Below are 26,006 nucleotides of genomic sequence, written 5' to 3'. Positions count from 1 at the left end.
CCGGGAGCCGCGGGGCGGAGGGCCGTGGAGCGGCGTGTCGGGCCGTGCTGCGCCGCGCCCTGCGGGGAGGAGCTGAGCCCCAGAGCGAGCGGTGGGGCTGTATTCCAGTTCTGATGGGTCGTGGCCGTCGCCCACCGGCAGTGCGTGCGCGGGAAGGGCGGAGAAGGCAGTTTTAAGTCCAAGGCGGCAGAGCGCGGTGACAGTATCAAGAGAGCTGTGCGTTTGCTGGTGCATTTGGCTCTTGTCCACAGATTAGAAGGAGATCAGTGTGTCGCCTGGGCTGGTGAAACGAGGGCATGGAGCAGAACCAAGCGTGTGTGTGTGTGTGTGTGTGTGTGTGTGCAGGGAGTGCTGGGAAAGCTGCGCCGTGTCCTCGGGCGGCAAGAGCTGCGGAGAAGTATAAGGATGGTCTGATCACGTCCTTGGTGGGGGCTCTCGTATCAACGCTGGGGACAAACCAGGCTTTTTGTGAGGCCAGGTTTGCATGGCGTGTTGTGTTTGGACAGTACAACGTGGAATGTGCTGCCTGCAGATGTCTGGGCTTCGGCTCACAGCGTTGGCTCTTTGTCAGAGATCAGTCTGGGCCCTGCAGGAGTCCCATTTGTGTCTTTGGGCACGCAGAACAATTGTGCGGGAAGTCACCTAGGGAGATGCCAGGAGGAAGTGCTGCAGGCAGTGTGGGGGCGGCCGAGCCCAGTGGGTGCCGTCACTCAGGAGACGGGCTGTGTTGGAGGTGCGGGCAGTGCGTGTGCAGCGAGCAGGGGCCAGGCTGTGGCACAGATATGTGCTTCTCATAAATGGGAAAGGAAAATAAAGTAACCTCTCTGGTGACAGGTTGTCATGAAACTCAATTTTAAAGAATGTTTCAGTCAGAAGGAAAATTAGGAAGCCCGTCTGGCACCCACTGTGGTCAGGCAGAGCAAGCAGCATGTCATTCGGTCATACGAGGCCTCAGACATCCCAGGTGAGTAGTTTTGGACTTTTCCATAGAGCATTTTTAGATTTCATAAATAAGAATATATGTATAAAAATAAGTGAGGCTACACTGTCTCTAGGAGACCTGAGAGGAAAAACACGCCTTTCCAAGTTTTTGTTTAGCAACTCAACTCAACAATTGGATAAATATTTAATTTAGCTTATTGACATGGTGCCCGGAGTGGAAATTGGGAATGATTTTCAGAAGTGTGTCCCATCCTTGCCAGCACCATTTGATGTTTCCTGGAAGTGACCACAGGTCTGAAGGCACTGTGGGTGAGCACTGATGAGAGTGTTGCACAGTTACTCTTGTTGCAAGCATTACCAAGAGCCCTTCTGTGCTCCAGAGTCATTACTGTTATTAATAACTACCAGGAAAAAAAAAAAAAGTTTCTTTTTTCCTTGCTGATGCTTTCTATTGAGTTTGGATCAAGCTTTTATGGCTTTCCACTTTTTATGAGATGAATAAAGGTATGATTTTAGCCAAAGTATTCTTGTACTCATGCCATATGCTTTTTGTTAGGCTGTATCCATTGCTGTCACAGTGATGTACAGCAGGAGCACAGGCTCTCTTTTCTCTCGTTTCCACTTGTTCTGATGTGACTTATTTCTTTGCCGTCAGCTGGCAGTCACAGACTGTTCTGCTCATTGCTGTCCTAGTCTATTGGGTCATCTCTGCAGATAGAGCCTTGCTTGGGTCTGTACCATCATTAAAGAAACCATTCCTGCCTCCGAAACTGAAAGTCCACTTAAGCAAAGCAGAGTTAATAAGAAGAGAATTATAATATATATTTACTGTTAAGACCATCTGTTCTTGATTTGTTTAGCTGGTGGAGCTCCATGTTTTTTTTGTCCCAGAGGAAGTGTGGAACTTCAAGCTGAATACAGTTCCTGTGGCTCTTGCCAGCAAATTCATCTCAGCTGGGTTTATAAGGTGAGCACACTCTTAGTCCCAAATGTGATAACACCTATAAAATGTTTACTCAGTTGGTCCTCTGTGTTGTCCTCCAGTCATCTGGTCTAACTGTTGCTCTACAAGGGTTAGGGTTAAGCACCAAGCATAATAATGCCTGTTAGAAGAGACTTGCTCTCTACTCATCTCTGGAGAATAAGTGGTGCCCATGTCTATTTCATAGAATCATTAAGGTTGGAAAAGACCACTAAGATTACCAAGTCAAACCACCAGCCCACCCCCACCGTGCCCACTAAGCATGTCCCTCAGTGCAACATCTACACTTTCTTGAACTTCTGAAGACGGTGACTCTACTACCTCCCTGGGCATCCTGGTCTAATGCCTCACCCCTCTTTCAGAGAAGAAATTTTTCCTAATATTCAACCTGAAACTCCCAAGAACAACTTAGAGCCATTACCTCTCATTTTGGTTCTGTTCGGACTGTACCAGGCCAATGCAGCCCTTGATTTAAACCATTGAAATGTACTTCTAGAGCAGTGCTAGTATTGCTGCAGAATAATTTTTGTGGTAAAATCACAGTCTTATACTTCTGGAGGAGTCTGACTATTGAAATCTTGAATTCTTTTCCATGGTGTACCAGCTTTGAGATGGAGTGGCTCAGTGGAGGTGGGAAAGCTTGTCACTGAGCCCTCTTCGTGTAAAGAAAAAGATTAAGCCACATACCTAAAAGGCATGCATTAGAGCCTGTGAAACCACCTGCATATCTTCTTTCTTCTGTAATATTTCTAAAAGGCTGTCCACAGGGTGTGCTCTCAGATAGCTCTCAGAGGATTTTGTGGAAGAATACTTTGACATTTTGGTCTGTGCTCCTAAACACTTTGCTCACAAAATCTGTGTGTGTTTGCCATAGAAAGAAGATGCAGACAAAGTCAAATAATGTAAAGATTTATGTTGGAATGGAGCTTTTACATGCATCTCCTCTGTTGCTGTGCAAAACCTGTCAACTTATCTGGATTTGCAGGTTCCAACTTGTTTAAATTTAAGTTTGTATTGTCCCCTTAAGACAATATATTATGTAACTGAAAAAATTGGCAGCAGCCAGGTGTGAGCATTTAGAGCAGAATGTATTCATTCTTGCAGCTTCTGTTGTTGAAAGACTGCTCAAAACCAAATAAAGTAAGTGCACATATCCACTCTGCTGTACAAATCTCCAGTAGAGGTGCAAAATACATAGCAGGAGTGGTGAATTGTTTCACGTGTCTGCCCTGAATTCTCTGGTGTAAGTTTATTTCATTAAGGCTCAGTTCTGAAGCACTAACTTGAATTAGAATTCTTATTGATTTCAATGAGTTTGTAACACAAGAGAGACATGGATCTATTAGAGCAGGTCCAGAGGAGAGATGAAGATGATCTGGATATCCTCTCCTGGCTGGAGCTCCTTTCATACAAAGACAAGCTGAGTGATCTGTGCTTGTTCAGCCTGGAGAGGAAAAGACTGCAGGGAGTCATTATTACAGCCTTTCAGTAATTAATGGGGCTTGTAAGAGGGATGGGGAGAAACTTTTTACAAGGATGCATAGTGTCTGGACAAGGGATGATGATTTTAACTAAAAAAGGGCAGATTTAAATTAGATATTAGGGAACACTTCTTCACAGTGAAGGTGATGAGGCACTGAGCAGGCTGCCCAGAGAAGCTGTGGATGCCCCATCCCTGGAGGTGTCCAAGGCCAGGCTGGATGGGGCCCTGAACAGCTTCATCTAGTGGGGGTGACCCTGCTGTGGCAGGGGTTGGAACCAAATGGTCTTTGAGGTCCTTTCCAACCCAAGCCATTCTGCAATTCTGATGATTTGTCTAGTATTTGTTGCGTGCTAAGGAGTGTTAAGTAATTACTTACTAATTATTCAGTGGGTGCCAATACAATGCTGCAGTACGTTAGCGGTAACTAACACTGGACCAGCTTACCACTGTCTTTAAAAACATAAAATATGTTAAGAATCTTCTCTTACTTTAACCTGGGAGAGGGAATAGCAGCCCTGCTGGTGCAAGCCGTACTGATAGCTCTGCCCATCCAGTTGGGTGATCCTAGTACTGCATGTGTCAGCTCAACCAAAGAATGCCAGATGTAAGTACAGGCCGCTTCCATTAATCATGAAATTAGAGGAAAATATTAAGTGTGTAATCATCTGCAGCCCAGGATTCTTGTTCCTATGAACTTGATTTCTCAGCCTGCTTCATTCCTCACCACAGAACCAATACTTTTGTTATTTCTAGGTGAGATTGCTGCAGTAAACTCTACTTTGCATTGTTTTTAAAGGAACACCCTGAAGGAAATGACTCAATATGACTAGGCTTCTGTTAGCCAGAGGCAGCAAATAAGAAATGCATCATTATATGTTCATAGCAGCTGCACTAGCAAACATTTTTCGATCAATTTCTGTTGTGTACCCCAGGTTCTATATACCTAAATGATTTTCTTCTGTGATACATTATCATAGTTACTTGAATATTTTCCTTGCTGCTCATACGTACCTTAGATTTAGATTTCTCTGCTAGTTTGAAAGGGCATTATCAGTGAAGGATGCACAGTTTTAGAACTGCCTCTAAAAGAGTTTGTAATTTTTGGATTTCAGAGGATAGTCCAAAGGACATATCTTCTTTGAGAAATCATCTCGAGAAAAGGATAGAGGAGGCATAATTTGAATTACAGATTATCTCTCTTCTCACATACCACCCTGGCAGGATGTGTGTTGAGTTACGTTTCCATCTTTCTCATATTTCTTTATACACTTGAAATAAATGACATTAGGATGAAAATCTGCATCAGGTGTGGGCAAAAAGTGGATAGCAAAGAAATAAGCAGAAGCTAAGTGTTCGGAGGCCAAGTAGGATGGCCTAGGTATATCCACTCTGCGGACTGCTTGGCCCTGGGTCTCCTCAGATCCTGTGCTCCAACGCAGAATTATAATCCTGAAGAGGGTCCTTTGAGTCCCATGTGTGAAATAACACTGAGGAAACATTGTAGCTCACTGAAACACAGTTTTTATCATATGGAACTGGGGGTGTTTACATATAATGGATATGAAATGAAGGCATAGAGTGTAACTCTGCTGGGTCAGTGCTGAAGATCTGCCCAAGCTGAAGGGTTGGTATGTCCTTGTCCATACTATTTACTGAGAACAGTATGTCCCGTACCCCAGGCCGTGCATTTCTTGAAGTGTGACAGCTGGCCTGAGCCAAAACCCTGCTGGGTATAAAATACTGCTAGGTAATGTACTAACACTTCAGCAGCGTGGATGATTAACAGTCTCAGGCCTGATTTTGTTCCCTGGTTTGTTTTATATGGCAACATGGGAGCAATTAGAACTGCTTACGTTGTGATGCAGAGCTTTTGTGTGACTCTTGCATATTTGGTTTCAATCTGTGGAGGTGTTTTTTATTATTGGAATCCAAATATTTATTATTGGAATCGAGTGCACCCTCAGCAAGTTTGCAGACAACACCAAGCTGAGCAGTGCAGTCAATACTCTGGAGGGAGGGAGAGCCATCCAGAGGGACCTGGACAGGCTGGAGAAGTGGGCCCATGAGAACCTAATGAGGTTCAGCAAAGCCAAGTGCAGTGTGCTGCACATGGACCAGGGCAATCCCAGGCATTTATGTAGACTGGGGGGTGAACTCCTTGAGAGCAGCCTGTGCAGAAGGACTTGGTGGTCCTGGTGGACAAGAAGCTGGACATGAGCCAGCAGTGTGCGCTTGCAGCCTGGAAGGCCAACTGTGTTCTGGGCTGCATTAAAAAAGGGTTGGCCAGCAGGGAGAGGGAGGTGATTGTGCCCCTCTACTCAGCTCCTGTGAGGCCCCATCTGGAGTACTGTGTCCAGGCCTGGGGCCCCCAGCACAAGGAAGATGCAGAGCTCCCGGAACGAGTCCAGAGGAGGACCACTAAGATGATCAGAGGGCTGGAGCACCTCTCCTATGAAGAAAAATTGAGAGAGCTGGGCTTGTTTAGCTTGGAGACAAGAAGGCTCTGGGGAGACCTCATTGTGGCCTTCCAGTACTTGAAAGGAGCATAGCAACAGGTGGGGGAATGGCTGTTTACGAGGGTGGGTAATGATAGGACAAGGGGGAATGGTTTTAAACTGAGACAGGGAAGGTTTAGGTTAGATATTAGGAGGAAGTTTTTTACTCAGAAGGTGGTGACGCACTGGAATAGGTTGCCCAAGGAGGTTGTGGATGCCCCATCCCTGGAGGCATTCGAGGCCAGGCTGGATGTGGCTCTGGGCAGCCTGGTCTGGTGGCTGGCAACCCTGCACATAGCAGGGGGGTTGAAACTAGATGATCTTTGAGGTCATTTTCAACCCAGGTTGAAAATATGATTCTATGATATGATGATTTTGGTACTGAGTTCATTACTTTGATATTTGCATGATTTCCTATAGTTGATTAAATTATCTAATTTGTATTTGCATCAGCTCTCTCATCCTGAAACTATGATAGAAATGTTCACATTACAGTGTTTGGTTTTGATTTAAAATACATTTGCACGTACGTGTACACACACGCTACTATAAATTAGTGTTGGAGAAGAGAAAACCAAAGGAATGTGCTTGGCACTTAAGGTGATGAATTATCCTCTTGTCCTTAGTGCTTAAATGTGGATGTCTGACAGTCCACCCAAATGGAAATGTATGACTGTAGTTTCCAATGCGTTTGTTATTCATTCCTAAAGGAATCTTTTTCAAATTTCAGGCACTTTCATATACTCGCTTTATATGGGATTCCTTAAGTATGAGTATTGCTAGCTGATGTTATGGCAGCCTTTGTAATACAGTCTACCATAATGTGATACAATGTACTGATTTCTACCACACCAATCATCACTGAGCTGTGTGTAATTAGGTACTGTTTCAGAAAACAGTTCCCTTTTTTGTTCATTCTTTCCATGCACACCAACATTTAAATATCATTATCTTCCCCCTCTTACTAACTAGCCATCGTTGTTTGGTCTTACAGATGTATTAATGAATAACAACATTCTAGGGTGTCTCCTCACATTACGTTAAGAATGCTACGGGAGAAGCTTGGAGAGTACCTGGGTGGAGTTGCAGTTGCAGACAAATTCCTGTTTTTAAAATGCATTGGGAAAAAGCTTGCAGTGGTAGGTTCATTTATATATATATGTATTTTTTTTCTTTAATGCACTTCTGCTTTATAATGTAAACTATGGATTTAGTCCCTGAAGATTATAAGATATCATAGAATCACACGTAGGTTGCTCCAAAAGAAATGCCTCCTATTTATTTCCATGGAAACCACAACAGATACAAAGAGAATAATAACACTGTTTGATAGAACAAATTCTACACTGTTTTTCAATGTAGTCACCGCCATTAGCCAACTTGTATAGAAGAGCTGATTGAGACACTTTTCTTTTCATGATGTGACAGCTGTATATGAGCTGTCCAGAACGTGCCTTGTCTTTCACATTGCTGAAATACACCACCCACCACTTCTCTGTGCTCACATTCACTGTTTGGTCTCCATAAATGTTCAGCAAGCATCAATGAATGTTAGTGGGTGCCATTGTTTTCTCATAGAAGAATTCATTGGCACACCTTTGCTTCATTCTCACTTCCATGTCAGACACCATTCTGACAGACTGCCCCTCTGCTGCCATCTGTCATATGGCAACAAAATTTAATGGGATATTGGTGAGAAGATTCATCCTCTACTGCCATCCCACCAACATCCACCTCTGATATTGTGGGCCGACATAGTAGGCCAATGTAGTAAAACGGGAAGCATTACTTTTGGAGCAGCCCTTGTAGAACAGCTTGGGTTGGAAGGGACTTTAATGATTATCCAGTTCCAACCCCACTGCCTTGGGCAGGGATGCCACCCACTAGATAACTTCAGGAGCTTTGTCAGCATTCGTTTTTAGGTGTGTTTGAGAATGAGCTCTTGTCAGATCACCTACTTCCCCAAATACACACACACAGCTGGACAGGCATGTTATTCTTTAAATCATCAGATGTAACTAGTTGCAATCCAGTGGAAGATGCTAAGGCAATAGATTAAATGTAACTATTCTAGCTGAATAAAAAATATTCCCCAAAGGTCATTATTGCCAGTACATGGTTAGGAGTATGGCATTTGAAGAATTTGCAATGGGAGTTAAGTCAGAATCCCTTAAAAGGGAAGAACCTGCAACCTGCCCAATAGTCTTTGAAGATCAGTCTCTGAGTGAAAGCTTCTCTGAAGGTGCATTTCATGTCCTTGGATCAGTCCACTAATACAGCCTGAGGAGGTTTATGCAATCAAAAAACTGTGTCTCTGAATCATAATTGTTCCTCACTCTGATTCCCTCTATATTTAGCTATCTTACAAACCATAGCTAAAGTAAATAAACTTGAAAATCAGATCAACTGAAAGTGCATTTGAGTAACACACAAAAAATCTGTATATAGATATATGTAGGTAGATAGATAGATACAGATACATGTATGTAGGTATTAAAGACTTTTTTCACCTGCTTGGAAATTGATTTGGAAATTAATTACAAGGCAGAAAGTTGGTGCTGTTCTTGATTTCATTTGTAGTCAGAATCACTAAAACTACTCACACAGAAATCTAGAATAAATAAGAGGTAATATGTAAAAAGTAGGTGGAAAGGCTTGAACAGGAACTTCAGGACTGTGGTGCAACCTAAATCTGAAAATATGCATAAATCTTCAAAAATTTCAGATGTTTTTAACTGGATTTTAGCAACTGAGATGGTATATTTTCTTCCTCACTGTTAGATCTGAGGTAAATGGAGACATTTTCCAGCTCCCTTGAGAATGACAAGGGATTTCATAACATATTTTGCTTTTAATAACGATTACATATGTTAGTAGATACAAATAAAGGTTTTTAGCAATGAATTAAAGATATAATTTAACACTGTTTTATATTTGCTTTGTAACAAAGGGTAAAACAATGAACCAAATAACTAGTTTATTTATTGTTTAGGGTCATGGTAACCTAATTGAATTACCAATTCATGATCAAATATTTATTGAGTTTGTTTATTTTCTCAGTGTTCCATTTCATAACGTTTACAATGTAAACAGTACTGAGAGTTGTAGTCTGCTTGCAAATGCAAGTCTTTAAATGAAAAGTGAACATCAGTCAAAACCATTTTAAGTTGTTCTTCCTTTTCTTTTATATAGTGTGCGTCTCATTGTGTGGCCATTATTGAGAGCAGGATTTGGCCCCATGTCTAGTTCAATTTTGTTATTTCATTACTTAATTGCAAGCTCAGAATTTTTTTTTTCTAATGGTGTTTTCTAATGGTCTTTCCAGTTTATATTGATTATCTTTGATTTTTTTTTTTTTTAGGACAGCTATTGAAATCTGAAAACATACATCACACAAAGAATAGCAAGACAATAAATACTACAAGACATAGGAGAGCCATCAATTTTTTTTTGACACTAAATATTCTGCATTGTTGTATGAGGTGAATAGAGAAAATTATGTTAGACTTGGCATTGCTATTCAGATTTGACTTGAAGCAACTTCTAGTAAAGGCAGACTTTCTACTGCTGTCATTGTTGGGTTGAGTCCTTTGAACCACAGCAGAAACACGTACATATACTCTTGTGTGTCTGACTTAAATTTTGAGAGAGATAATAGTTTCAGTGCTGTGTCAGAAAGCAGAGTAGTGTTCTATGTTTCTTCTCTCCATCAGGCTGTTGTGGAAGAAAAATAGAATACAAAAATTAACAACATTAATTATTAAATGCACAAAATTATTGGTAAGAGAAGTATTTTATCAGTTATCTTCTGTTTTTTATCTTCCAGGTGAAAGCAAAGCAAGAAGCAGAGCTGGAACTGAAGTCATTTGCTCCCCCTTACGTATGTATTTTATAGCATTTAAGATATCATTTTCAAAAGCTTTGTACCTTGGACATTTCTTTTATGTCTGGTTAATATACTGCATATTTTAGGCACTGTATCCTGAATTATATTTATTACCCCGAGTGGAATGTTTTGAAGATGTTTATCCATTATCATCGTCAACACAACAAAGACATCACTTTAATGCAGAAACTAATAGGTATGGTCATGGGTCAAGACTACCTAATCTTCCCCAGCAGAAAACTGAAAGCAAACAATTTTTAGAAAGCGTACAGAGCAGTCATCAGCTAGAAAATCAGAAAGTGTACAGTCCTGCAGAATGGTCTGAGAAAGAATCTCTTCCAGTATTGCACACAAGTCATGAGCAAGACCACAACAGGATTACAGAAACACAGACACAGTTCAGAGTGAAAGGTACGTTTAACCAGTGCAGTGAAGAAGAATAACTATTATAGTTAACGCTTACTGTGAAATAATATTTCTCTTTTCTATATCAATTATTCTGTAGATCAAATTGGATCCAAGGGATCTCTCTTCACACCAAGTCTTTTAAATCCTGCAGATCGGGGGACTGGAAAAAGCTGTATAGTACAAAAGAACTCCCAGCAAAGCCATCTCAGCCAGGATCCAAAAGAGCCTCATGCTCCTAAGTGGAATGACAAAGCCAAAGGAACTGCTCTTACTCTTCATGTAAACCACAGTGATGAACGAGACCAAAATAACCAAATACATCAAAATCTCATGCCATATCCAAAGGGTACAGTTCACTGTCATCTTGTTGCTTAACCAAGCTTTCTAGAAAATTGGCAGAGAAAAGCTAAGTTTAAAAAAATCTGTTGGTACAGCATAAGTTGAAATATTGCTGTCAGAACAGTACTCTAATTTTTAAAATAATATTATCTTTCAAGGAAGCATACTTTTTATGTTGGATGAGTGATTCTTTATCGTTATGTACTGTTACAGAGAAACACTTCAATATAGTCAATGCTTTTGTCTGATCTTATTTTTTAGAGAAACAAATTGCTAAGCAGCTACTGTAAAGATTGGAAGGTAACGACCCTGTAATTCAAAAGCAATTCTAAATGAAAAAAAATTGTTATCAGGAAGCCACGGAAAGCAATTTATTCACTTCATCTTTCATTGTTATCTTATCCATGGCTACATTACTATTGAAGGGAAATTGCTTTCTACCATCCCTCCTATGCAACGTGGACTTACTGTTATTTAATAGTAGTAAACAGTGACATTCCTAAAACTGAGAGGCAAGAGAACTCTTTGAACGGACTATAGTGAAGATAGTACAAGCGTATAGAGGGATTTAAAGCTCACATAAACTGGGTAGCAATTCTGTGCCCAAATAGAAAATGTTGTTTGAAAGACATCTATTAACTATTTTCTATAAAGTGGGCTGTCTTAGGATACTGAGGGCAATTACGTCTCTGAAGAGTTACCTAGTGTTCTTAAGGGTCCTACATTTCTAGTAATCACAAATGAAGAAGTGACCAAAGCATTCAAATTGGATTTGAGTGACCACTATTAAATTAGCATCAAAGTGATAAAATAAATTGGGTTTTTTTGGGAAATAATTTTAAAAGACATATCTTAATATTTGTGTATAATTTTACGGTTTATATAAAAAGGTGAGCCTTCTTTTGGTGCAAATTTCTAACGAGGAATTATTAAATGAGACGATATTCAATTTTGTCATAGTTACGGGCACTTTACTGATCTCATTTAAAATAATTCTTGATATATAGTACTTTGAGTAAGAAAACAAAACTTTTGATATTGTGATCTTTGAGATGTGTTACAAAAGGCTTCTCAGTTTCCATTCATAACCTATAAAACATAGCGTTGTCCCTCCATTATCATGTCAACTGAAGTTTGAAGCCAGTTAATATAGAAATATATGTGTGTGTATTTTCATATATATGTGCATATATACATGATTGAAAAGTTTGTAATAACTTTGTTTTGAATGATGAAGGATGTAGGATTTTGTTGCATAAAGTGTAGGCAAAGTCTGTCAACAGTTTTCTTCTGACAGATTTATTGTATATAATCTAAAGCTGATAACGTTCAAATGCAAAATGTTTTGCTGACTGTCTTTACCAGCTCGAGTTTGTCAGAGAACTTCAGTCTCTGAAAGGCAGAAAGTGGTAGAGAACTATTTTAGGAAAGGTAAAGTAATTTAAAAGATTTCCTTATCTGCTGTAATGTTTCCTCTCCTAGTTACCAGAATGACATAGATACAAATTGTTAAAACAAGTGGTTTTTTTCATTTATTTATTTCCTGTGTTAATCACAAAAACATTCTTTACCCCTGAGATAATCTTATGTATTGAACTGATTTACAATCAGAAGTGCTTGAGTTTTATGATTGTAATCTGTATATTTAGATTATCATTATCCTGTCACAGAACTAAACACCGGACTAATTACAAACATGGAAAATAATGACCATGAAAAAGATGCCAAACTAAGAGGAGACAGAACACAGCATTTTGGAATTCTTAAAATGCTGGAAGACCAAACCACAGAGTACATACATAAAAACCAAAGGTTAGTAAAAATGATTCTGACGAAACAGTGAATACCATTAATTCATAACTAGAAGCTTATTTTACAAACTTCAAATAAGTGAAAGAAAATGGAAAATCCCCAAAGAAACCCCGTATCATTCCATTAATTATCACATGCTTCTTTGATTTTATCTTTAGGTTGCTGCAGTACCGAACTAGCAAGTCTGTAACTACTGTTGGTGAAAACCTGGATGATCAGGTTTGTTTTTCAAGTTAGAATATTCCTTGTAATGTGGAGCAGTAAGCATAATCCTCCACCTAGAAAAAGGGTAATTTTATAAGACAAGTCACTCATTAGAAATATGAAATGTTTGATGTAGATTTTAGAGTAATTGAGAAAAGTTAATTCATGCAGTGCTACTGTAGAGATTTGCTAATGAAAAATGAACTGTAATTCTAAATAATGAAATCATGGGAAGTGATAATCTATTTATATAGTAGCCATCTCAATCTTATTAATATCAGGCAATTTATTTATTATTATTATTACTTACAATTTCTTGATAGTGACATTGTATTGGCTTTATCAGTGACATTTTCTATAATGTAATTATTTCCAATGGGATAAATATTAGCTTCATCTCAAGAAAAACATTTCATTAAAAAGTATAAAATTATTTAAAGCATATGTATGGTATTGTCATAGCATCAGAATAAGGACATATTTAGGAAGACACAGCCTACAGTCATACAGCGTAATAGCTTCACTATTACTTGTCACCTGTCAGCTATTGTAAGTGCTGGTTTAGAAATGGGCAGTCCAGCTTTTGCTATCCAGTGAGCATCGTTTTAAAGCCAATTATTCCTGGTGTTATATGGGTATGTCAGCATCTTGTGAAGTTATGGACATGGACAAGAATATTTAGCAATAGTGTACGACTTGGACCTTGTGTTTTCCTCTGCAGTTTCAGTGTTGACTGTTGTGATTCTGTTGGCAGATGTCCATCTGTTTGGAATTTAGTAATCATTCCTACGGGTAACACAGAATAAAAAACATTGTATTCAGGATCCATTAATCCCTTACAATCACTCAGACTGCTCTCAGGATGTATGTTTAATGTAACTGTTCTGGATTGTAAATCATGTACTTGTCTTTTGACCCACTAGGCAAATGAGAACAAGCAAAATGATCCTACTTGTCCAAAAGAATATGCTTCTCCTCCTAGTCTGCCTCTTCTGGCAATTTCTGTAAGCCCAGCTCAAGTTCCAGCAGTTCAGGCAGAAAGTATGTGCTTCCAAGAAATTTCTGGGGAGTTGACATGTAATCGAGATTGGTTAATGAAGACAGAAATACTTTCATTTTGAAAGAATCTGTGCATATATTTATTCACCAGATTGTTACAAATTTTAATTTGTGTTTGAAAAATGGGGGAGATAAGGAGGGAGACTGGGTGAAATACTGTCGGTTTACATTAGAATGTAGCAAAGGTGAAGACGGTCACCTGCTGAAGATCCTCAGCTAGAGTATAGGAGAAAAATATCAAAAATGTACGTGATTGACCTGTTGTTGCACACTAGTTTAAGTCTGAAACATTATCTTACCTATTTGCCATCAATCGTTTAAGGCAAGATTTTGCTACAGTTTGTATCAGAAATATTTTGAACAGGAAGTGGTCCTTGAGAGGCTTTTTTATCCTTATCTGACACGAGTTTTCAATGCATATACATCTAAATAGTTCTGGAAAGTAATTTTTCCAGTATGTTGCAGAGGCATTTAACAGAGTGTGTACTGGTTTGCATATATATGAATGCCTGAATGCATGCTGAATTTCTCATTTTCTTCTAATGCACCAGGCATTTCCAAAATTTAGATGGATTATTAATGTAAATGAATTTCTACTGCCTATTCTAGCAGAGTTTTTGGCATGATATATGATGGGCGGATTATAAAAATCTTGATTGATTTTTTCCTCCTTACAGTATCCAGATGATTGCTAAATATAATTATAATATCTTTAGAAAACAAGATGGTAGAACAATTGGAACAAATGAAGAAAGACAGAAGGCACATGGAAAAAAATAGAGAAGAACTGGTCAAAAAAGTGAAAACGCTACTGGAACAAAATAAACTGAAAAGATATCATGGTACACTTTAAATTTATTTTGGAATTTGGAATGATAGAGAAATTCTGAAACCAATGTGGAAATGTTAGTTAACTTCTTTGTCAGTGAGTTTAATTACAGAAAGCACAACCGGCCAAGCAACAGCTCTGAGAATGAGAAGGCTCATTAGAAGAAGAAGCTGAAATGTCTTCTGCACTTCTGTGACAGTCCTATAAAATCTGAAAATACTGTGGCTTTTATAAACCATCCAAGTTGTGTCCTTTGTACACGCGGCTCCCAAAGAGCTACTGCTGGCTGTTGTGCTGTTTCAGGCCTGACATACTCTAAAATTCCCTTTAGCTGATGCTAATGTTTTGTCATATTGATGTCATATTGATAGCCCTTCTGTTCTAATTGCCAGCATAATGGGTTTTTTTGGTTTTTCTTTTTCCCCTGCTATCTAATGTATTCAGCATATGACCTGCTGAATTTATAAGCCTATTATGGCAAGACTGACAAACCTTGTTTTTTTTAACACGGGTAGTTATTTCATTGAAATCTCACCCGAATTTTCTTTGTAAAATTATTTTGAAGTTTATACTTAAGCTGTTTTCCTGAAGTCACATTCCAGTTATGCAGAGATTAGGTTTAACTACTGTGACATTTTGAGAGTACTCTTTGTACTTAAATGCAGCTAAACCACTGGGGATCTCAACTGTTATTTAACTGATATGTAGCTTTGTCGAAAGGAGAAGACATCCCATTTCTTCCTGTTGTCCTTTGAGGGCATGGCTGTGCTGCATCCTGCAGCATGGTGAAGCTGTAGTTTGAAAAAGGAAACTTGGTCACTTGAAGGAGTAAATCTGCAGTAGTATGAGTGCAAGGCAAGCTCCATTTACCCTGCGGAGATTAAGTCCTAAATGGCTCCTGCATTCTCTTAAAAACACTACCCAGTTAGGTAAATTAAAGGTTATTTCACAAGGATTTCAACAGCTTCTCAGGTTCTTTAAGAAGCATTTGTACCTGTAAATTATTTTTATCAGACCTATACAGTTTCAGAAGTGGGTGCACTCATGTTTTTTCACACAGTATGAAGGGAAGAGGATATTCTTTAAGAAGAGCAATGCAGTCTGTGTTTAATTTCATCCTAAGACTGCCATGCTGACAGTCATTCTTGGTTACATACTGTATAGTGTTCCAACAGTGGGACTCTTTTTCTGATAAGTTTCTATGAAGCTGTTGTCCTGCTTTCCTAAAATACGCCTTGAAAGAAGGAATAATTTCACACACACTGCAGAATAGCAGATGTATGTGGCCATCAGGTTGCCACACTGCTATGAGCCAACCGCTGCTAACAGGTAACAGCATAGCTTAAGGAACCATAGTTAAATGTAAAGGTAAATAACTGTTTCCCATAACCCTGGTACTTTTGTTCAAAATCTCTGGCCCTGCAGAGCTCAAATTCTTCATAAAGCCTTTAATGCTGCTACAGTGATGCTGTGGACTTCGGACTGTGGCAGGCTTCCCAGTCTTAACAGGTCTGAAGGGCTTGCACAGCTGAAATCTGCAGAATTGCCACGCTGAACAGAAATTGGGTTTTGGACCTTTTGATGTATCTTCAGAGACAGAGAGAGCTTCATGTTGCAAGTGACTGTGTGAAAATTCTAATGCGTTTATAGTGAATGTAATTTTAACAAAGATTTTCACAAATTGCTTTCTTTTTAAAGTAAAGTCACTGCTAATTTTTAATATCTGCATTGGCCAACGGAATGTTGTGAGATCAGTTTGTCATTACAGTCTTCAGTTGACCTTAGAATAAGATTAACAAAACCAAACAGTATTATGTATTCCTGTGCAGTTCGTGAAGAATGGAAGAAGAAATACTTTGAGACTAAGAAAGCTACGGTTTCACTGGAGGATGTTCTAAGCAAACTGCAACAAGATTTAGAGCTTTGCCACCAGAAATTACTCTTGCAATTAGAAGCCAGAGATAGCCGAAAACAACCAAACAGTACAACAAGCTCGAAGGTTTGTGCTTAAATTATTTAATCTTTTTACACAACCTCTTTCTTGTATAAAATATAAATGAAACAAATTCATCATCAACCCGTGACTTCTAAACTAGCTGTAACAGTCAAATATTCCTCAGTAACCTGAGGTGTGGCCACTATCAAGTTACTCCATCCCATTCTTGTTGGAAAGACTGAAGGTTTGAGCCTTTTGAATCTTTCTGCTTTGTGTTTGTACCATACTGTCTCATTATAAAATCTCCTTTTGTTCAGTTTGATTTTTGAGTTGTTCAGTTCTACGTTGTTCTTATAATCCAAAATTTCACATAAAGAGGTAATGAATTGTAATTATGCTTGAAGAAGAGACATCTCTGGAGTTTTTGGAATGGTTACACTTGGACTGTTGGGCAGCTGTGAGTTTTGTGTTATGCTGGTGGTGTCAAACTAGGGGAAGTTCATAGAGGAATTACAAAAAAAACAAAACAGAACAAACAGTAAAAGCCCTTCCCAGTAGTCACAGCTGCTAATTTCATAAATGCATCATAGAAGCAAGTATATTTGCAAATCTGAAGCTAGATTAGGAAAACATATAAACTGTAGGGAAGTACATGGAGTATCTCATGCTTGTCTGAAAAGTGGGAGATGATCTATGATTGTACAATGTATATAAATGCATATTAACATAGATATCTAAAACATAAAAAATATGAATAGTTTTTATACTACATTTTTATTACAAGCTATGTCTAAGTATGCTAGTGTCCTTTTTGGGGAGTCAGAGTTCTTAGGCTCCTACGCTGTGTACAAGGAGCCTTTATATATAGCATATGCACAACTTAAACTGCAAAACAGTGTGCTGTTACTGAAGAGTTCTGATCTGAGAAGTGAGAGGGAGAAGGGAAGAAGGCTGTTGGCTGCTGAGGAGAGCCATCCTCTGCTGGGGAGCAGACTGCTTACAGACCAGGACAAGCAAGTGTGCATTGAAGGATGAAAGAGAGTAGAATTGGAAACAGTCCAGAGGATTGTTTCTGAGTGGTGGTAGCACCCAGGGAATGAAGAGATGCCTTAATGCTGAACTACATTAAAGTTTTTGTTGTTCTTTTTTTCTTTTTCCATGTAGAATAACAGAATCATCCAAATTACTACAGTGCAGCATGAACTCGATCAACTGAGAAGGAAGCTGGATGATACAAAAATGAAACTCGTAATAGAAATTAAGGTACTCTGCATTTATCTTAGAACCTTTTAATTAAAGCAGTCAAAGTCTTCTCAAACAGTAGAAAGTATAAATATTTGCTAAATAGTTCTTAATTTCAAGTTTTATGGTATTAGTTATCATAATTTAGCACTTGAGCCAGATTACTTCAGAGCATCAGGTTAGTAGATGAATTTTTGGAAGTTTGGCATTGAAGTGCTTACTTACATTTTCAAGGTACTATGTTGCAATCTCTTTCATAAGAAGTAATTGAAGAAACATTTTAGGTGAGGTATAAATTTTAAAAAAGGCAGAATGATTTTCCAGGCAGATGGAAGTTCTTGTCAACTGCTTTATTCCATATCAGTGCTGCCTATGGCTCCCTTAGAAAGGAACATGATGGTAGAGGCCTTCATATTGGATAGCAGTCCAGCTTTGAATACTTGAAATCTCAGTGTTCTGCATCACAGAGATTGTCTGTGGCACTGCTTACTGAGTAATCTAGGGTGGATATGCTTCCTTCATTGTATTACAAGGAGTAGAAAAAGCAATGAATTCCATAGTTGAAGAAAGATACCACAGCCAAGTGCTAGAACAAAGCTGTCTATCTAGTTAGACATGTAAGATTTTAAAGATAAAAGATGCATCCTGTATTCAGCCATCCCACATAAAAGTCAGTCAGTCTTAGTTATATAAACACACATGCACATCAACTCCAAAAAGTACTTAAAATTACAATTCCTTAAACGTCCGGTTCTTCTGCAGATGAGAAAGCAGGCAATGGCAGATTTACAAGCGCTGAGAGCAGAACTGACACAGAAGAAGATTCATTCAGCTTTAATTCTCCAGTCTGGGAAATCTGGAATTTAAGAGCACGACTCAACAGTAACGTATATAGAAGCTCAGAACTTCTGTATTGTTTGTTTGTACGCTCTTAAACTTCTCTTGTAAAAAGACATCAGCTATGCAAGTGTTGTGGGATTTGTATACTAACCTACTAACATACTACAACTCACTTCTTCAATCTCACTACTGAAAGGTTTATCAGCTACGTGAACCTGCAGTTTAACCTAGTCATGGGTCTAAAACAAAACTATTTTAAAAGTGTCAATCAGTGAATCATGTGACATCACATCAGTATGCTGATGTTCCTTCATACCTACTAAGCAACTAAACCTATAAATCTGTTCAGATTTTGGGGCACACATTTAATGTTTTGATACATGATTAACATATGTCTTACATAGAAGTAGAGCAGAAGTAATCTTTGTTTAGCTATTTACTGAAGTCTATTTTTGTCATTATGTGTATACTTGTCTATAAAATATCAGTGTTACATTATTAGGTATGAACAAAATCTTTGGTTATTTCATATCTAGGTGGTTTTATTTTCTCTCTCAAAGGAAAGCTGCATAAACATTAGCCTTATTCTGTAATTAGTGGAAGATGCAAGCTTTGTCTTCAATAAGTTATAATTATGATCTTGGTGGTACTTACAGTACTGTACAGTCTGCTTTCCTTTGAGTTCTTTTTCAAGAAAGGATTTAATAAAGATTTTAGAGCTAAAGTATTAATATTAAAATAGCAGAACCAGCTACATGTATGTAATTCAAGCTTAATTAGTGGAGTCACACAAGCAGGACGTGGTTGCACTTTGGTTAGGAGACACTTCTGAGAAGGAGAGAAGCAGTGTGGGCTGTAAGCTGTGAAACAAGTCATACATGAACAGACAACAGCATTTATCAACCTTAGAAGACAGTGTTTTATTTAAGAAAAAAATCCTGTGGACAGCAGTCAGTCTCTCCCTGGCTGCTGTTACTTGAACAAGTCACACAATTTCCCTAGGCAAATTATTTTATGAAAAATATTAACTAACTAGAATGGGAATATAATCCCCTACTATCTCAGAGGAAACACAGCATAAAAACAAAGTAAAGACAACTGAGTGGATCTTGAAGTGTGTGGAAAAATATGTATGCAGTTCATTAAATAAGCAAGCTGACTTTAGTTTTGAGGAAGTAGAAAAGTTTGAAATGGTAGAAAACACCATCCCAGTCCTTTCACTATTAATGCTGTCTCTTCAAGATAAAATCCAAGATTTTTGGCTTTTGAAACGAAAGAGTTTACATGATACACAGACAGCTTGTGAAACTTGTGTTTACTGAAAGTTCTTTTCTAAGAAGAAGAATGATAAAAACTTTAAGGGCAACTACTTCATGTTACATAATTCCTTTGATGTATAAAAGATTTTCTCTCTAAGCACAAGTTTCACCAAGTTGCATCTAAGCTGCAATCTGCCTATCAGTAATCTGTGTTGAACCATACTCAGGAATGACTTTGCTGAAATACAGGTTGGGCTGGGAAGTCAGAAAGCTGAGTCTGCAACTGTGTGACCACAGACTGATTAACCTGCTGCACCAGGCAGCCTTAGCAGAGGACCATTATTATATGGGCCCTGTAAATTCACTTGGTCTTGTTACCAGATACACACTAGGTTTGAGCTTTAAGTGCTGTTGTTGCAAAAAATGAAAAAGATGAGAAGTCTTTTAAAGTGCACAGGTAAAGCAACATTGGAACTTTACAAAGAATGAAAATAGAGTTTATAGCAAAATAGCAAGATGAATTTCTCAAAGTTTTGATTGTAATCATGGTATTTATAAAAAGTCAAAATCTGTCATGCTATATGCTATAATCAGAAATGACTAATTTTCATAATTCTAAATCAAGCAGTTCACAGTTTCATATACTTATGGTGTCAGGGCTTGCCACATTGCTTCCGTTTGTTCTTCAGCTACGGCTTCCCTGGAATAGTCAAGACTGTTTCCATTCCACATGCCAATGCCCTTTAGGCCTCGATTCTTCACATATGCTGCTTTTAGAGAGATGCTGCGAGGGTCATCGTACCATACTTGGTGGAAGTGACCAAGAGAATCCTAGAAAAACATGCAAACGGATAATGTCAGTGTATACTTACCTATATAGATATGATATATTAAAGTTCATTGAGATTTGTTATACTTTCTATTCAAGATAGTGAAAAGTAAAATTATAAGCTCAGATATACGAGCTATGTATATTTACATTACGTTTTCCTGATTTATGGTTGTTTCTCACACACAATACAGTTTAAAAAAAATTAAGTCAAATACTGGGCTGTAATTTAATGTAGAGAAAGTTATGAAAAAGTGATGCATTTTAACTGAAGGTAGAGGAAAAGACCTAACTAATCTCTAATGTTTTTTGTTAACTACAGCTATGATCTCAGATGTGCTATCTAAACTAGCATGTAAATTTAGTTAGAAACTGTGTCCCTTTTTTCCAGCAATAAATGGTTTTAGAGGTAGTTGTAAAACTCTTAGGAAAGTTATGTGGCCTTTACCTGGTCACTGCTTACAACACCTTCTGATCATATACACCTTACACTGAAATTTCTGACCAAAGAAACAAACCGTGGTGTTCATGTTAAGTACAATCATTGGTGGACCCTTTTAGTATTTCTATGTAGAAATCAAACGCAGAAACGAACACCCAAGCCACTAGATTAGAAAAACTTAAGAGCATCCTAGAATCTCTTCTGGTTTAAATCAGTCCTCAACATCAGAAATCTGTAACAATGAAGAATTAAGCTAAAGGATTTCTTAGAACAAAATACCCTTTTTGACATGATACATTTCCTCTCAAGAACAGCTGTGGAGAAATGAAAACCTTCATTACTCCTGTAGTCTCAGTCACCACATCCCCTTTTCAGACTAGAAACAGAAGAGATGGAAATCCAGCCGTCCTTTACCACATGGGGGAAAAAGAGAGAGACTAGAAAACACAAATGAAAAAGTCTAACCCTGAAAATTTTAAAGTTGAAGAACTGCGGTTCACAAATGAGTAGCTCACACTGTGTGGTGTTTTGTGAAGAGACACGTACCTTGTATTCATAAAATGGAGAGTTTTGTACCTCATCCCATAGTGCCCCTGAAATAGAACTGTTCACCTGCTTCATAATTTCTCCATACGGCACCTGATGCCCTGCAGCATCACTGCAAGGGGCACCACGGAACGGTACTTTAGGAAGGGAACAAACATGATCCTGAAGGAAAAAAAAGAGCAGAAGGCTGGAGACATGACATAGTTATTGAACGCCAAAATAGCAGTACAGACAAGAATAAAGTCAAAAAAGGCATTGGGAGTACAAAACTCCTAGATCTTCAAGTATATGTGATAGTCATGTTGTTTCTAGACAGAACTAAAGTAGAACAGTTACATTTTGTTTAAACTGTAGTATCACAGGATTGCCTGGTTCTCATTTGACATACACAGCTGTCTTATCTATTTCCCTTCTACTTCTAATTCACTCTTATTTTTTTCTTAAGTACAACACAGTTTGAGATTCCATGATTTATCCAAAAGCTGCTGCACTGCAACAGCCTGATGTTTACTGTTGTTAGTTGCACCTAATGCTTAAGCACTGAGCTTAATCACTGTGTTGAGAAGGCAGATACAAGTGTTGCAGAGCCTTTGGACATCACCTCTTCTCACACAGATAGCATCTACAGCTCTTTAGTCAGTCAGACGTTGCTTGGGTATTACAGAGCTCAGGTTATCAGTGAGGAAGATAACTGATAAGCAAACGGCAAGGAAAAGTCTCAAGTCCCTGATTTATGCTATTAGCCATCAAACCACAGCATTTCCTAATCAAAAAAAAAAAAAAAAAAAAAAAAAAAGGATTATTCATTTGCAATCATACAGTTAATCCTACCTCAGATAAGTTTAGGCACACGTAATCATAGCCATACCAGGGGACGCCCATCACAAGCTTCTTAGGATCAATGCCCATGGTAATGTACTCTTCATAGCCTAGTTTTGAAGGAAGTAAAAATTAAAATGCATTACTGCACTTTCCCAATTGACTTATAGCCACAGTCAGCACAGGACTTGCATGATCCCTGAACAGAAACTAAGGTGTAAGCTCCTAACAGCACACTCCCAAATTAGCTCTGTTCAAACTCTTCCTGTTGCCAGTAGCAGCTTTCTCAGCAGTGCTGATAAGAATTAACATATTTACAGTAACTCAAACTATCCTCCCTAGGTATTTCTTAGCAAAACAACAACAACCAAACAAAAAAACCAACCCAGGCAGCTCTGGGTTGATCAGACCGATTATTCCTGTTTGTCTCTCAGCTCACCTATGCTGACAGTTCCTTACGGGTCTGCGTGGGGAGCCAAATCAGAGAACTGATTCCAATTTAAAGCCATTGCTTTCTCTTTTATCCTTATTTTCAAACAGATCTATTTGTTCCGTAATGCAGCTCACTGTGTATGTGCATGAACAGTTGCACCAGCAGAAAATAAATCCACACTGTTGCCAAAGGAATCATTTCTTAAACTTCATCTTCAAAGGAACCCGCACAGATCAAAAGGATGAGACAAATGTTGCAGGTTCTTTGCAAGCCCAGGCAGACACCATTGCTTCAGCTGCCTTTTGTCTTGCTAAAAGTGTTCTTCCACAGCCACTAGTGCAAGATAATGATTTTACAAGTGAGAACACAACTGATAAAGGTCTATCCTCAGTGTTAGAGGGATCTGAGATGCTATTTTCTCAGCAGGACAACATGTATTTGAGGCTACTCGAAAATCTTAGTACAATCAAAAAATATTTCTGAGAAAAGGCAATCTCTTCCAACCATTCATGTGAACAAATATTTAACTTCCTGGACAGGTCCTGTCCTCACCAAATAAAGTCTGAAGGTAAGGAGCATTGGCTTTTGCAATACAGTCAGTCCAGATCTGGCTCTGCTCATCGTAAGACATCACAAATAAGAAATCACAGGCGGCTGCAATCCCAGTGTAGTTGTAGCACCTCTTATCGATGCACGCAGGGGACCAGGCCACATCAAATGTTACCTCAAGGAAGAACACGTGTTAGTATCATGTATGGCACTTCGGCACTCTTGTTTGCTGCTTACAAAGAGCTGTAACTTTTGAAGATGGTATTCCCAAACGTTGCACAGTGTTTAGCACACAGTGATACCAATAAAGTGTAGGAGAAGCTGCTCAGCTGACAAAACAAACTTTAGATAATAAACAGTGACTGCCATTATTTGTGAATTCGAGACTAGAGATGCTGTTTTTCTCAGTTTTTTCACTATTTACCACTTAATTTTCAAACACCAGAGACATAAGAATATAAGGTCAAAATCATAAAACATTTAGAAACCAGTTTACTGTTTTTTTTCAATAGAAGGCCCTTCTTTCAAGGATTCATTAGGCCTTACTAACCAGCATCTCACACAGCATGACAATAACATTGTACCTACAAATCTCACAGAAACCCTTCTTCCATTTCAATTCAGATAGGTCAAAGAGGTGATTCTTATGACAGAATATCATATCTAACATCCACAATTAACCACTGATGATAATATCACGCATTAGCACTGCATGCTTATTTCATATTCACACGCTAAGCAGTGTTCTTAGAACTCCTTGTATTCCATTAAGTTAAGCTTAATGTTTGTATAAGGTACATTTTCATTACCTGCGATCCTGGAATTTCTTTGTGAAAAGCATCTGTAGTTTCTTTAACAAGCTCCGTTAATGCGTAATACTCAGGAGAGGTTTCATTCACTTCTTGCTCTATATCTATATTAATTCCATCCATATACTGTTTTTTGGCAAGGTCCACCTGCTGGGATATCCACGCTGCTCTTTTAGCCGGGTCAACAACTTCCTTCAGAGGTACATCACCTAGGCAGGAGGGCTCCAAGAGTCAACACATATTTGCATCACAGTAAGGAGAAGAGATTTGTCTTTACTAAGCTAAGTGACACAGACAGAAAATAAAAATCCCCACACGTATACTGGCACCTATTTCATCCTTGTGCCATACCTGGATAATAGAAAGGGCTTAATTTATTTTTTTAAGTATCATTTTGAGAACCCACACTAGGAGAGATTACCGAATTCCTTTAAGACAGCTGTGTTTAAAGCAAAGTTCCTTTTGGATTTTTTTCCTACAGTCTTAATCGTCTCCTTCTTTCTGCCTACTACTCTCAGCCACTGTAAACTTCCTTTCTTGAAGTCAGTTGTCTTCCTGCATTTCCAGAAAGCCAAAGAAACTGCCTTTTTTCTGCTTTGATGCACGTGCTTTTACATTCAACCTGTTTTCCACACTGTGGTCTTTGATCCTGTTTTTGCCTTGACAGATCTAAGACTTGATAATGGCACACACGTGCAGACTGACGTGACGGACTTCGCCTTTCTAATGAGCTTTTGTACGTGGACTTCCTGAGTATTCATGTTTTCAAACTCACACTTGTAGCATACAAGGGAAGTGAAAAATGCTAAAAATAGCTTGCAACCACTGTCTTCACCCTGTCTTCTGGGTATAGCACATGATGTGTAGAAGACAGACCCAAATACTTGTCTTCCACAGGCTTTTCCTTCTCTCTCTTCCTCCCTGCTCTCCTACTGCAGTGATGCTCTCTGTTAGACAGCTTTTATTTAGATGTCACTGGAATGGTTTTGTTATTACTGTGGCACAAGACGTGGTTGGTTTTAATACCTCACACATGCAAAATGTCAAGGTATGACAATCCTGTGTGCATTATCCTCTTAGTAATTAAACTCCTCACTGATTTTTAATATCTTGCACAGCAGCAAATGTAAAATGTCACAGTATTACAGTGCTACCTACATTATGCTCCTAATAGCTTACAAATACCCACAATTTGATGAAGCAGCCCACCTTTCAGTACCACCCTGGCACCTTTGGAATGAGCAAAGCACAGGAGCTCTGGATCATATTTCCCGAAAGCTGCCACGGTTGTAATTTTCGACCAGTCATAGGATTTCCAGGCTTCCTTCCCCACATCGAACACAAAGACCTAGAGGTGGTAAGAGGCCATCTCATCAGCTCTAAACCCTTCTCCGTTACAAAGCACGACTTTCTGCTGGACCAGAGCAGGGCGCCAAGGGCTGAGGTGCCCAGGGCTGCCCACGGCCACCACGGGAGCCCCAAACACCAGGCTCAGCTCGGACAGCCAGGGTCACCCCGCACTGCGACCGCTCCCCCCCGCCAGCCGGCCCGCAGGAACAGCTCCAGAAGCCGCCGGGACGCGCACCTCGAAGCGGTCGGTGCCCGCGATGGGCTGGCAGAGCCGCGGGTCCTGGCAGGGGCACGCAGCGGTGCGGCCCAGCAGCTGCAGGAGGCCCAGCAGCAACACCAACCCCGCGCAGCCCGGGCACCCCATGTCGGATCCCGCTGCGACCTCCGCTTCCGCGGGCGGTGCCGGCGGGCGGGGCGGGCCCGGGCTTGCAGCTCCTCCCCTCAGGAGCGGGCCGGGTCGGCGGCTTCTGATGAGGGCGGTACGCGTGCAGAAGGAAGTAACGTCCATTGGGG

At 39.3% G+C, this 26,006-nt stretch overlaps 2 protein-coding genes across 5 annotated transcripts; one reads left to right on the top strand and one right to left on the bottom strand.

Moving 5' to 3' along the window:
* The first annotated feature begins 2 nt into the window (after window positions 1-2).
* Window positions 3-19,181, top strand: SPATA1 (spermatogenesis associated 1). Of its 4 annotated transcripts, none has more exons than XM_046944667.1 (14): window positions 3-91; window positions 835-964; window positions 1,803-1,909; window positions 6,924-7,041; window positions 9,729-9,782; window positions 9,875-10,199; window positions 10,294-10,542; window positions 12,206-12,347; window positions 12,506-12,566; window positions 13,475-13,592; window positions 14,327-14,452; window positions 16,269-16,438; window positions 17,540-17,638; window positions 18,380-19,181. In XM_046944667.1, exons 2-14 carry the CDS (start codon window positions 929-931, stop codon window positions 18,482-18,484), a joined length of 1,710 nt encoding a protein of 569 aa, XP_046800623.1. In that variant the 5' UTR covers window positions 3-91; window positions 835-928; the 3' UTR covers window positions 18,485-19,181. The 4 variants fall into 4 exon arrangements, with proteins under 4 accessions (XP_046800623.1, XP_422374.3, XP_004936709.2 ...); XM_422374.8 differs by having other exon boundaries at window positions 3-216; window positions 10,348-10,542; XM_004936652.5 differs by having other exon boundaries at window positions 3-216.
* A 171-nt stretch (window positions 19,182-19,352) lies between these two features.
* Window positions 19,353-25,885, bottom strand: CTBS (chitobiase). The gene is made up of 7 exons (XM_422372.8): window positions 25,729-25,885; window positions 25,353-25,491; window positions 24,144-24,352; window positions 23,338-23,509; window positions 22,365-22,462; window positions 21,534-21,695; window positions 19,353-20,547 (listed from the first exon to the last, which is right to left on the bottom strand). Exons 1-7 carry the CDS (start codon window positions 25,855-25,857, stop codon window positions 20,362-20,364), a joined length of 1,095 nt encoding a protein of 364 aa, XP_422372.2. The 5' UTR covers window positions 25,858-25,885; the 3' UTR covers window positions 19,353-20,361.
* Between the last annotated feature and the right edge of the window lie 121 nt (window positions 25,886-26,006).

The sequence above is a fragment of the Gallus gallus genome, chromosome 8 (assembly GCF_016699485.2).
Source record: "Gallus gallus isolate bGalGal1 chromosome 8, bGalGal1.mat.broiler.GRCg7b, whole genome shotgun sequence".
NCBI lineage: Eukaryota > Metazoa > Chordata > Aves > Galliformes > Phasianidae > Gallus > Gallus gallus.
This window is presented reverse-complemented; position numbering and strand designations above follow the sequence as displayed.

Coding starts and splice junctions, on each gene's coding strand:
- SPATA1 (XM_046944667.1), top strand. CDS start 929: ATGTCATTCGGTCATACGAGGCCTCAGACATCCCAG. Junction 9,783..9,874: donor AGTCATTTGCTCCCCCTTAC/GTATGTATTTTA, acceptor TGCATATTTTAG/GCACTGTATCCTGAATTATA. Junction 12,348..12,505: donor TACATACATAAAAACCAAAG/GTTAGTAAAAAT, acceptor TTTTATCTTTAG/GTTGCTGCAGTACCGAACTA.
- CTBS (XM_422372.8), bottom strand. CDS start 25,857: ATGGGGTGCCCGGGCTGCGCGGGGTTGGTGTTGCTGCTGGGCCTCCTG. Junction 23,510..24,143: donor AAGAAATTCCAGGATCGCAG/GTAATGAAAATG, acceptor TTCTTCCTTGAG/GTAACATTTGATGTGGCCTG. Junction 21,696..22,364: donor TGTGCCTAAACTTATCTGAG/GTAGGATTAACT, acceptor TTTTTCCTTCAG/GATCATGTTTGTTCCCTTCC.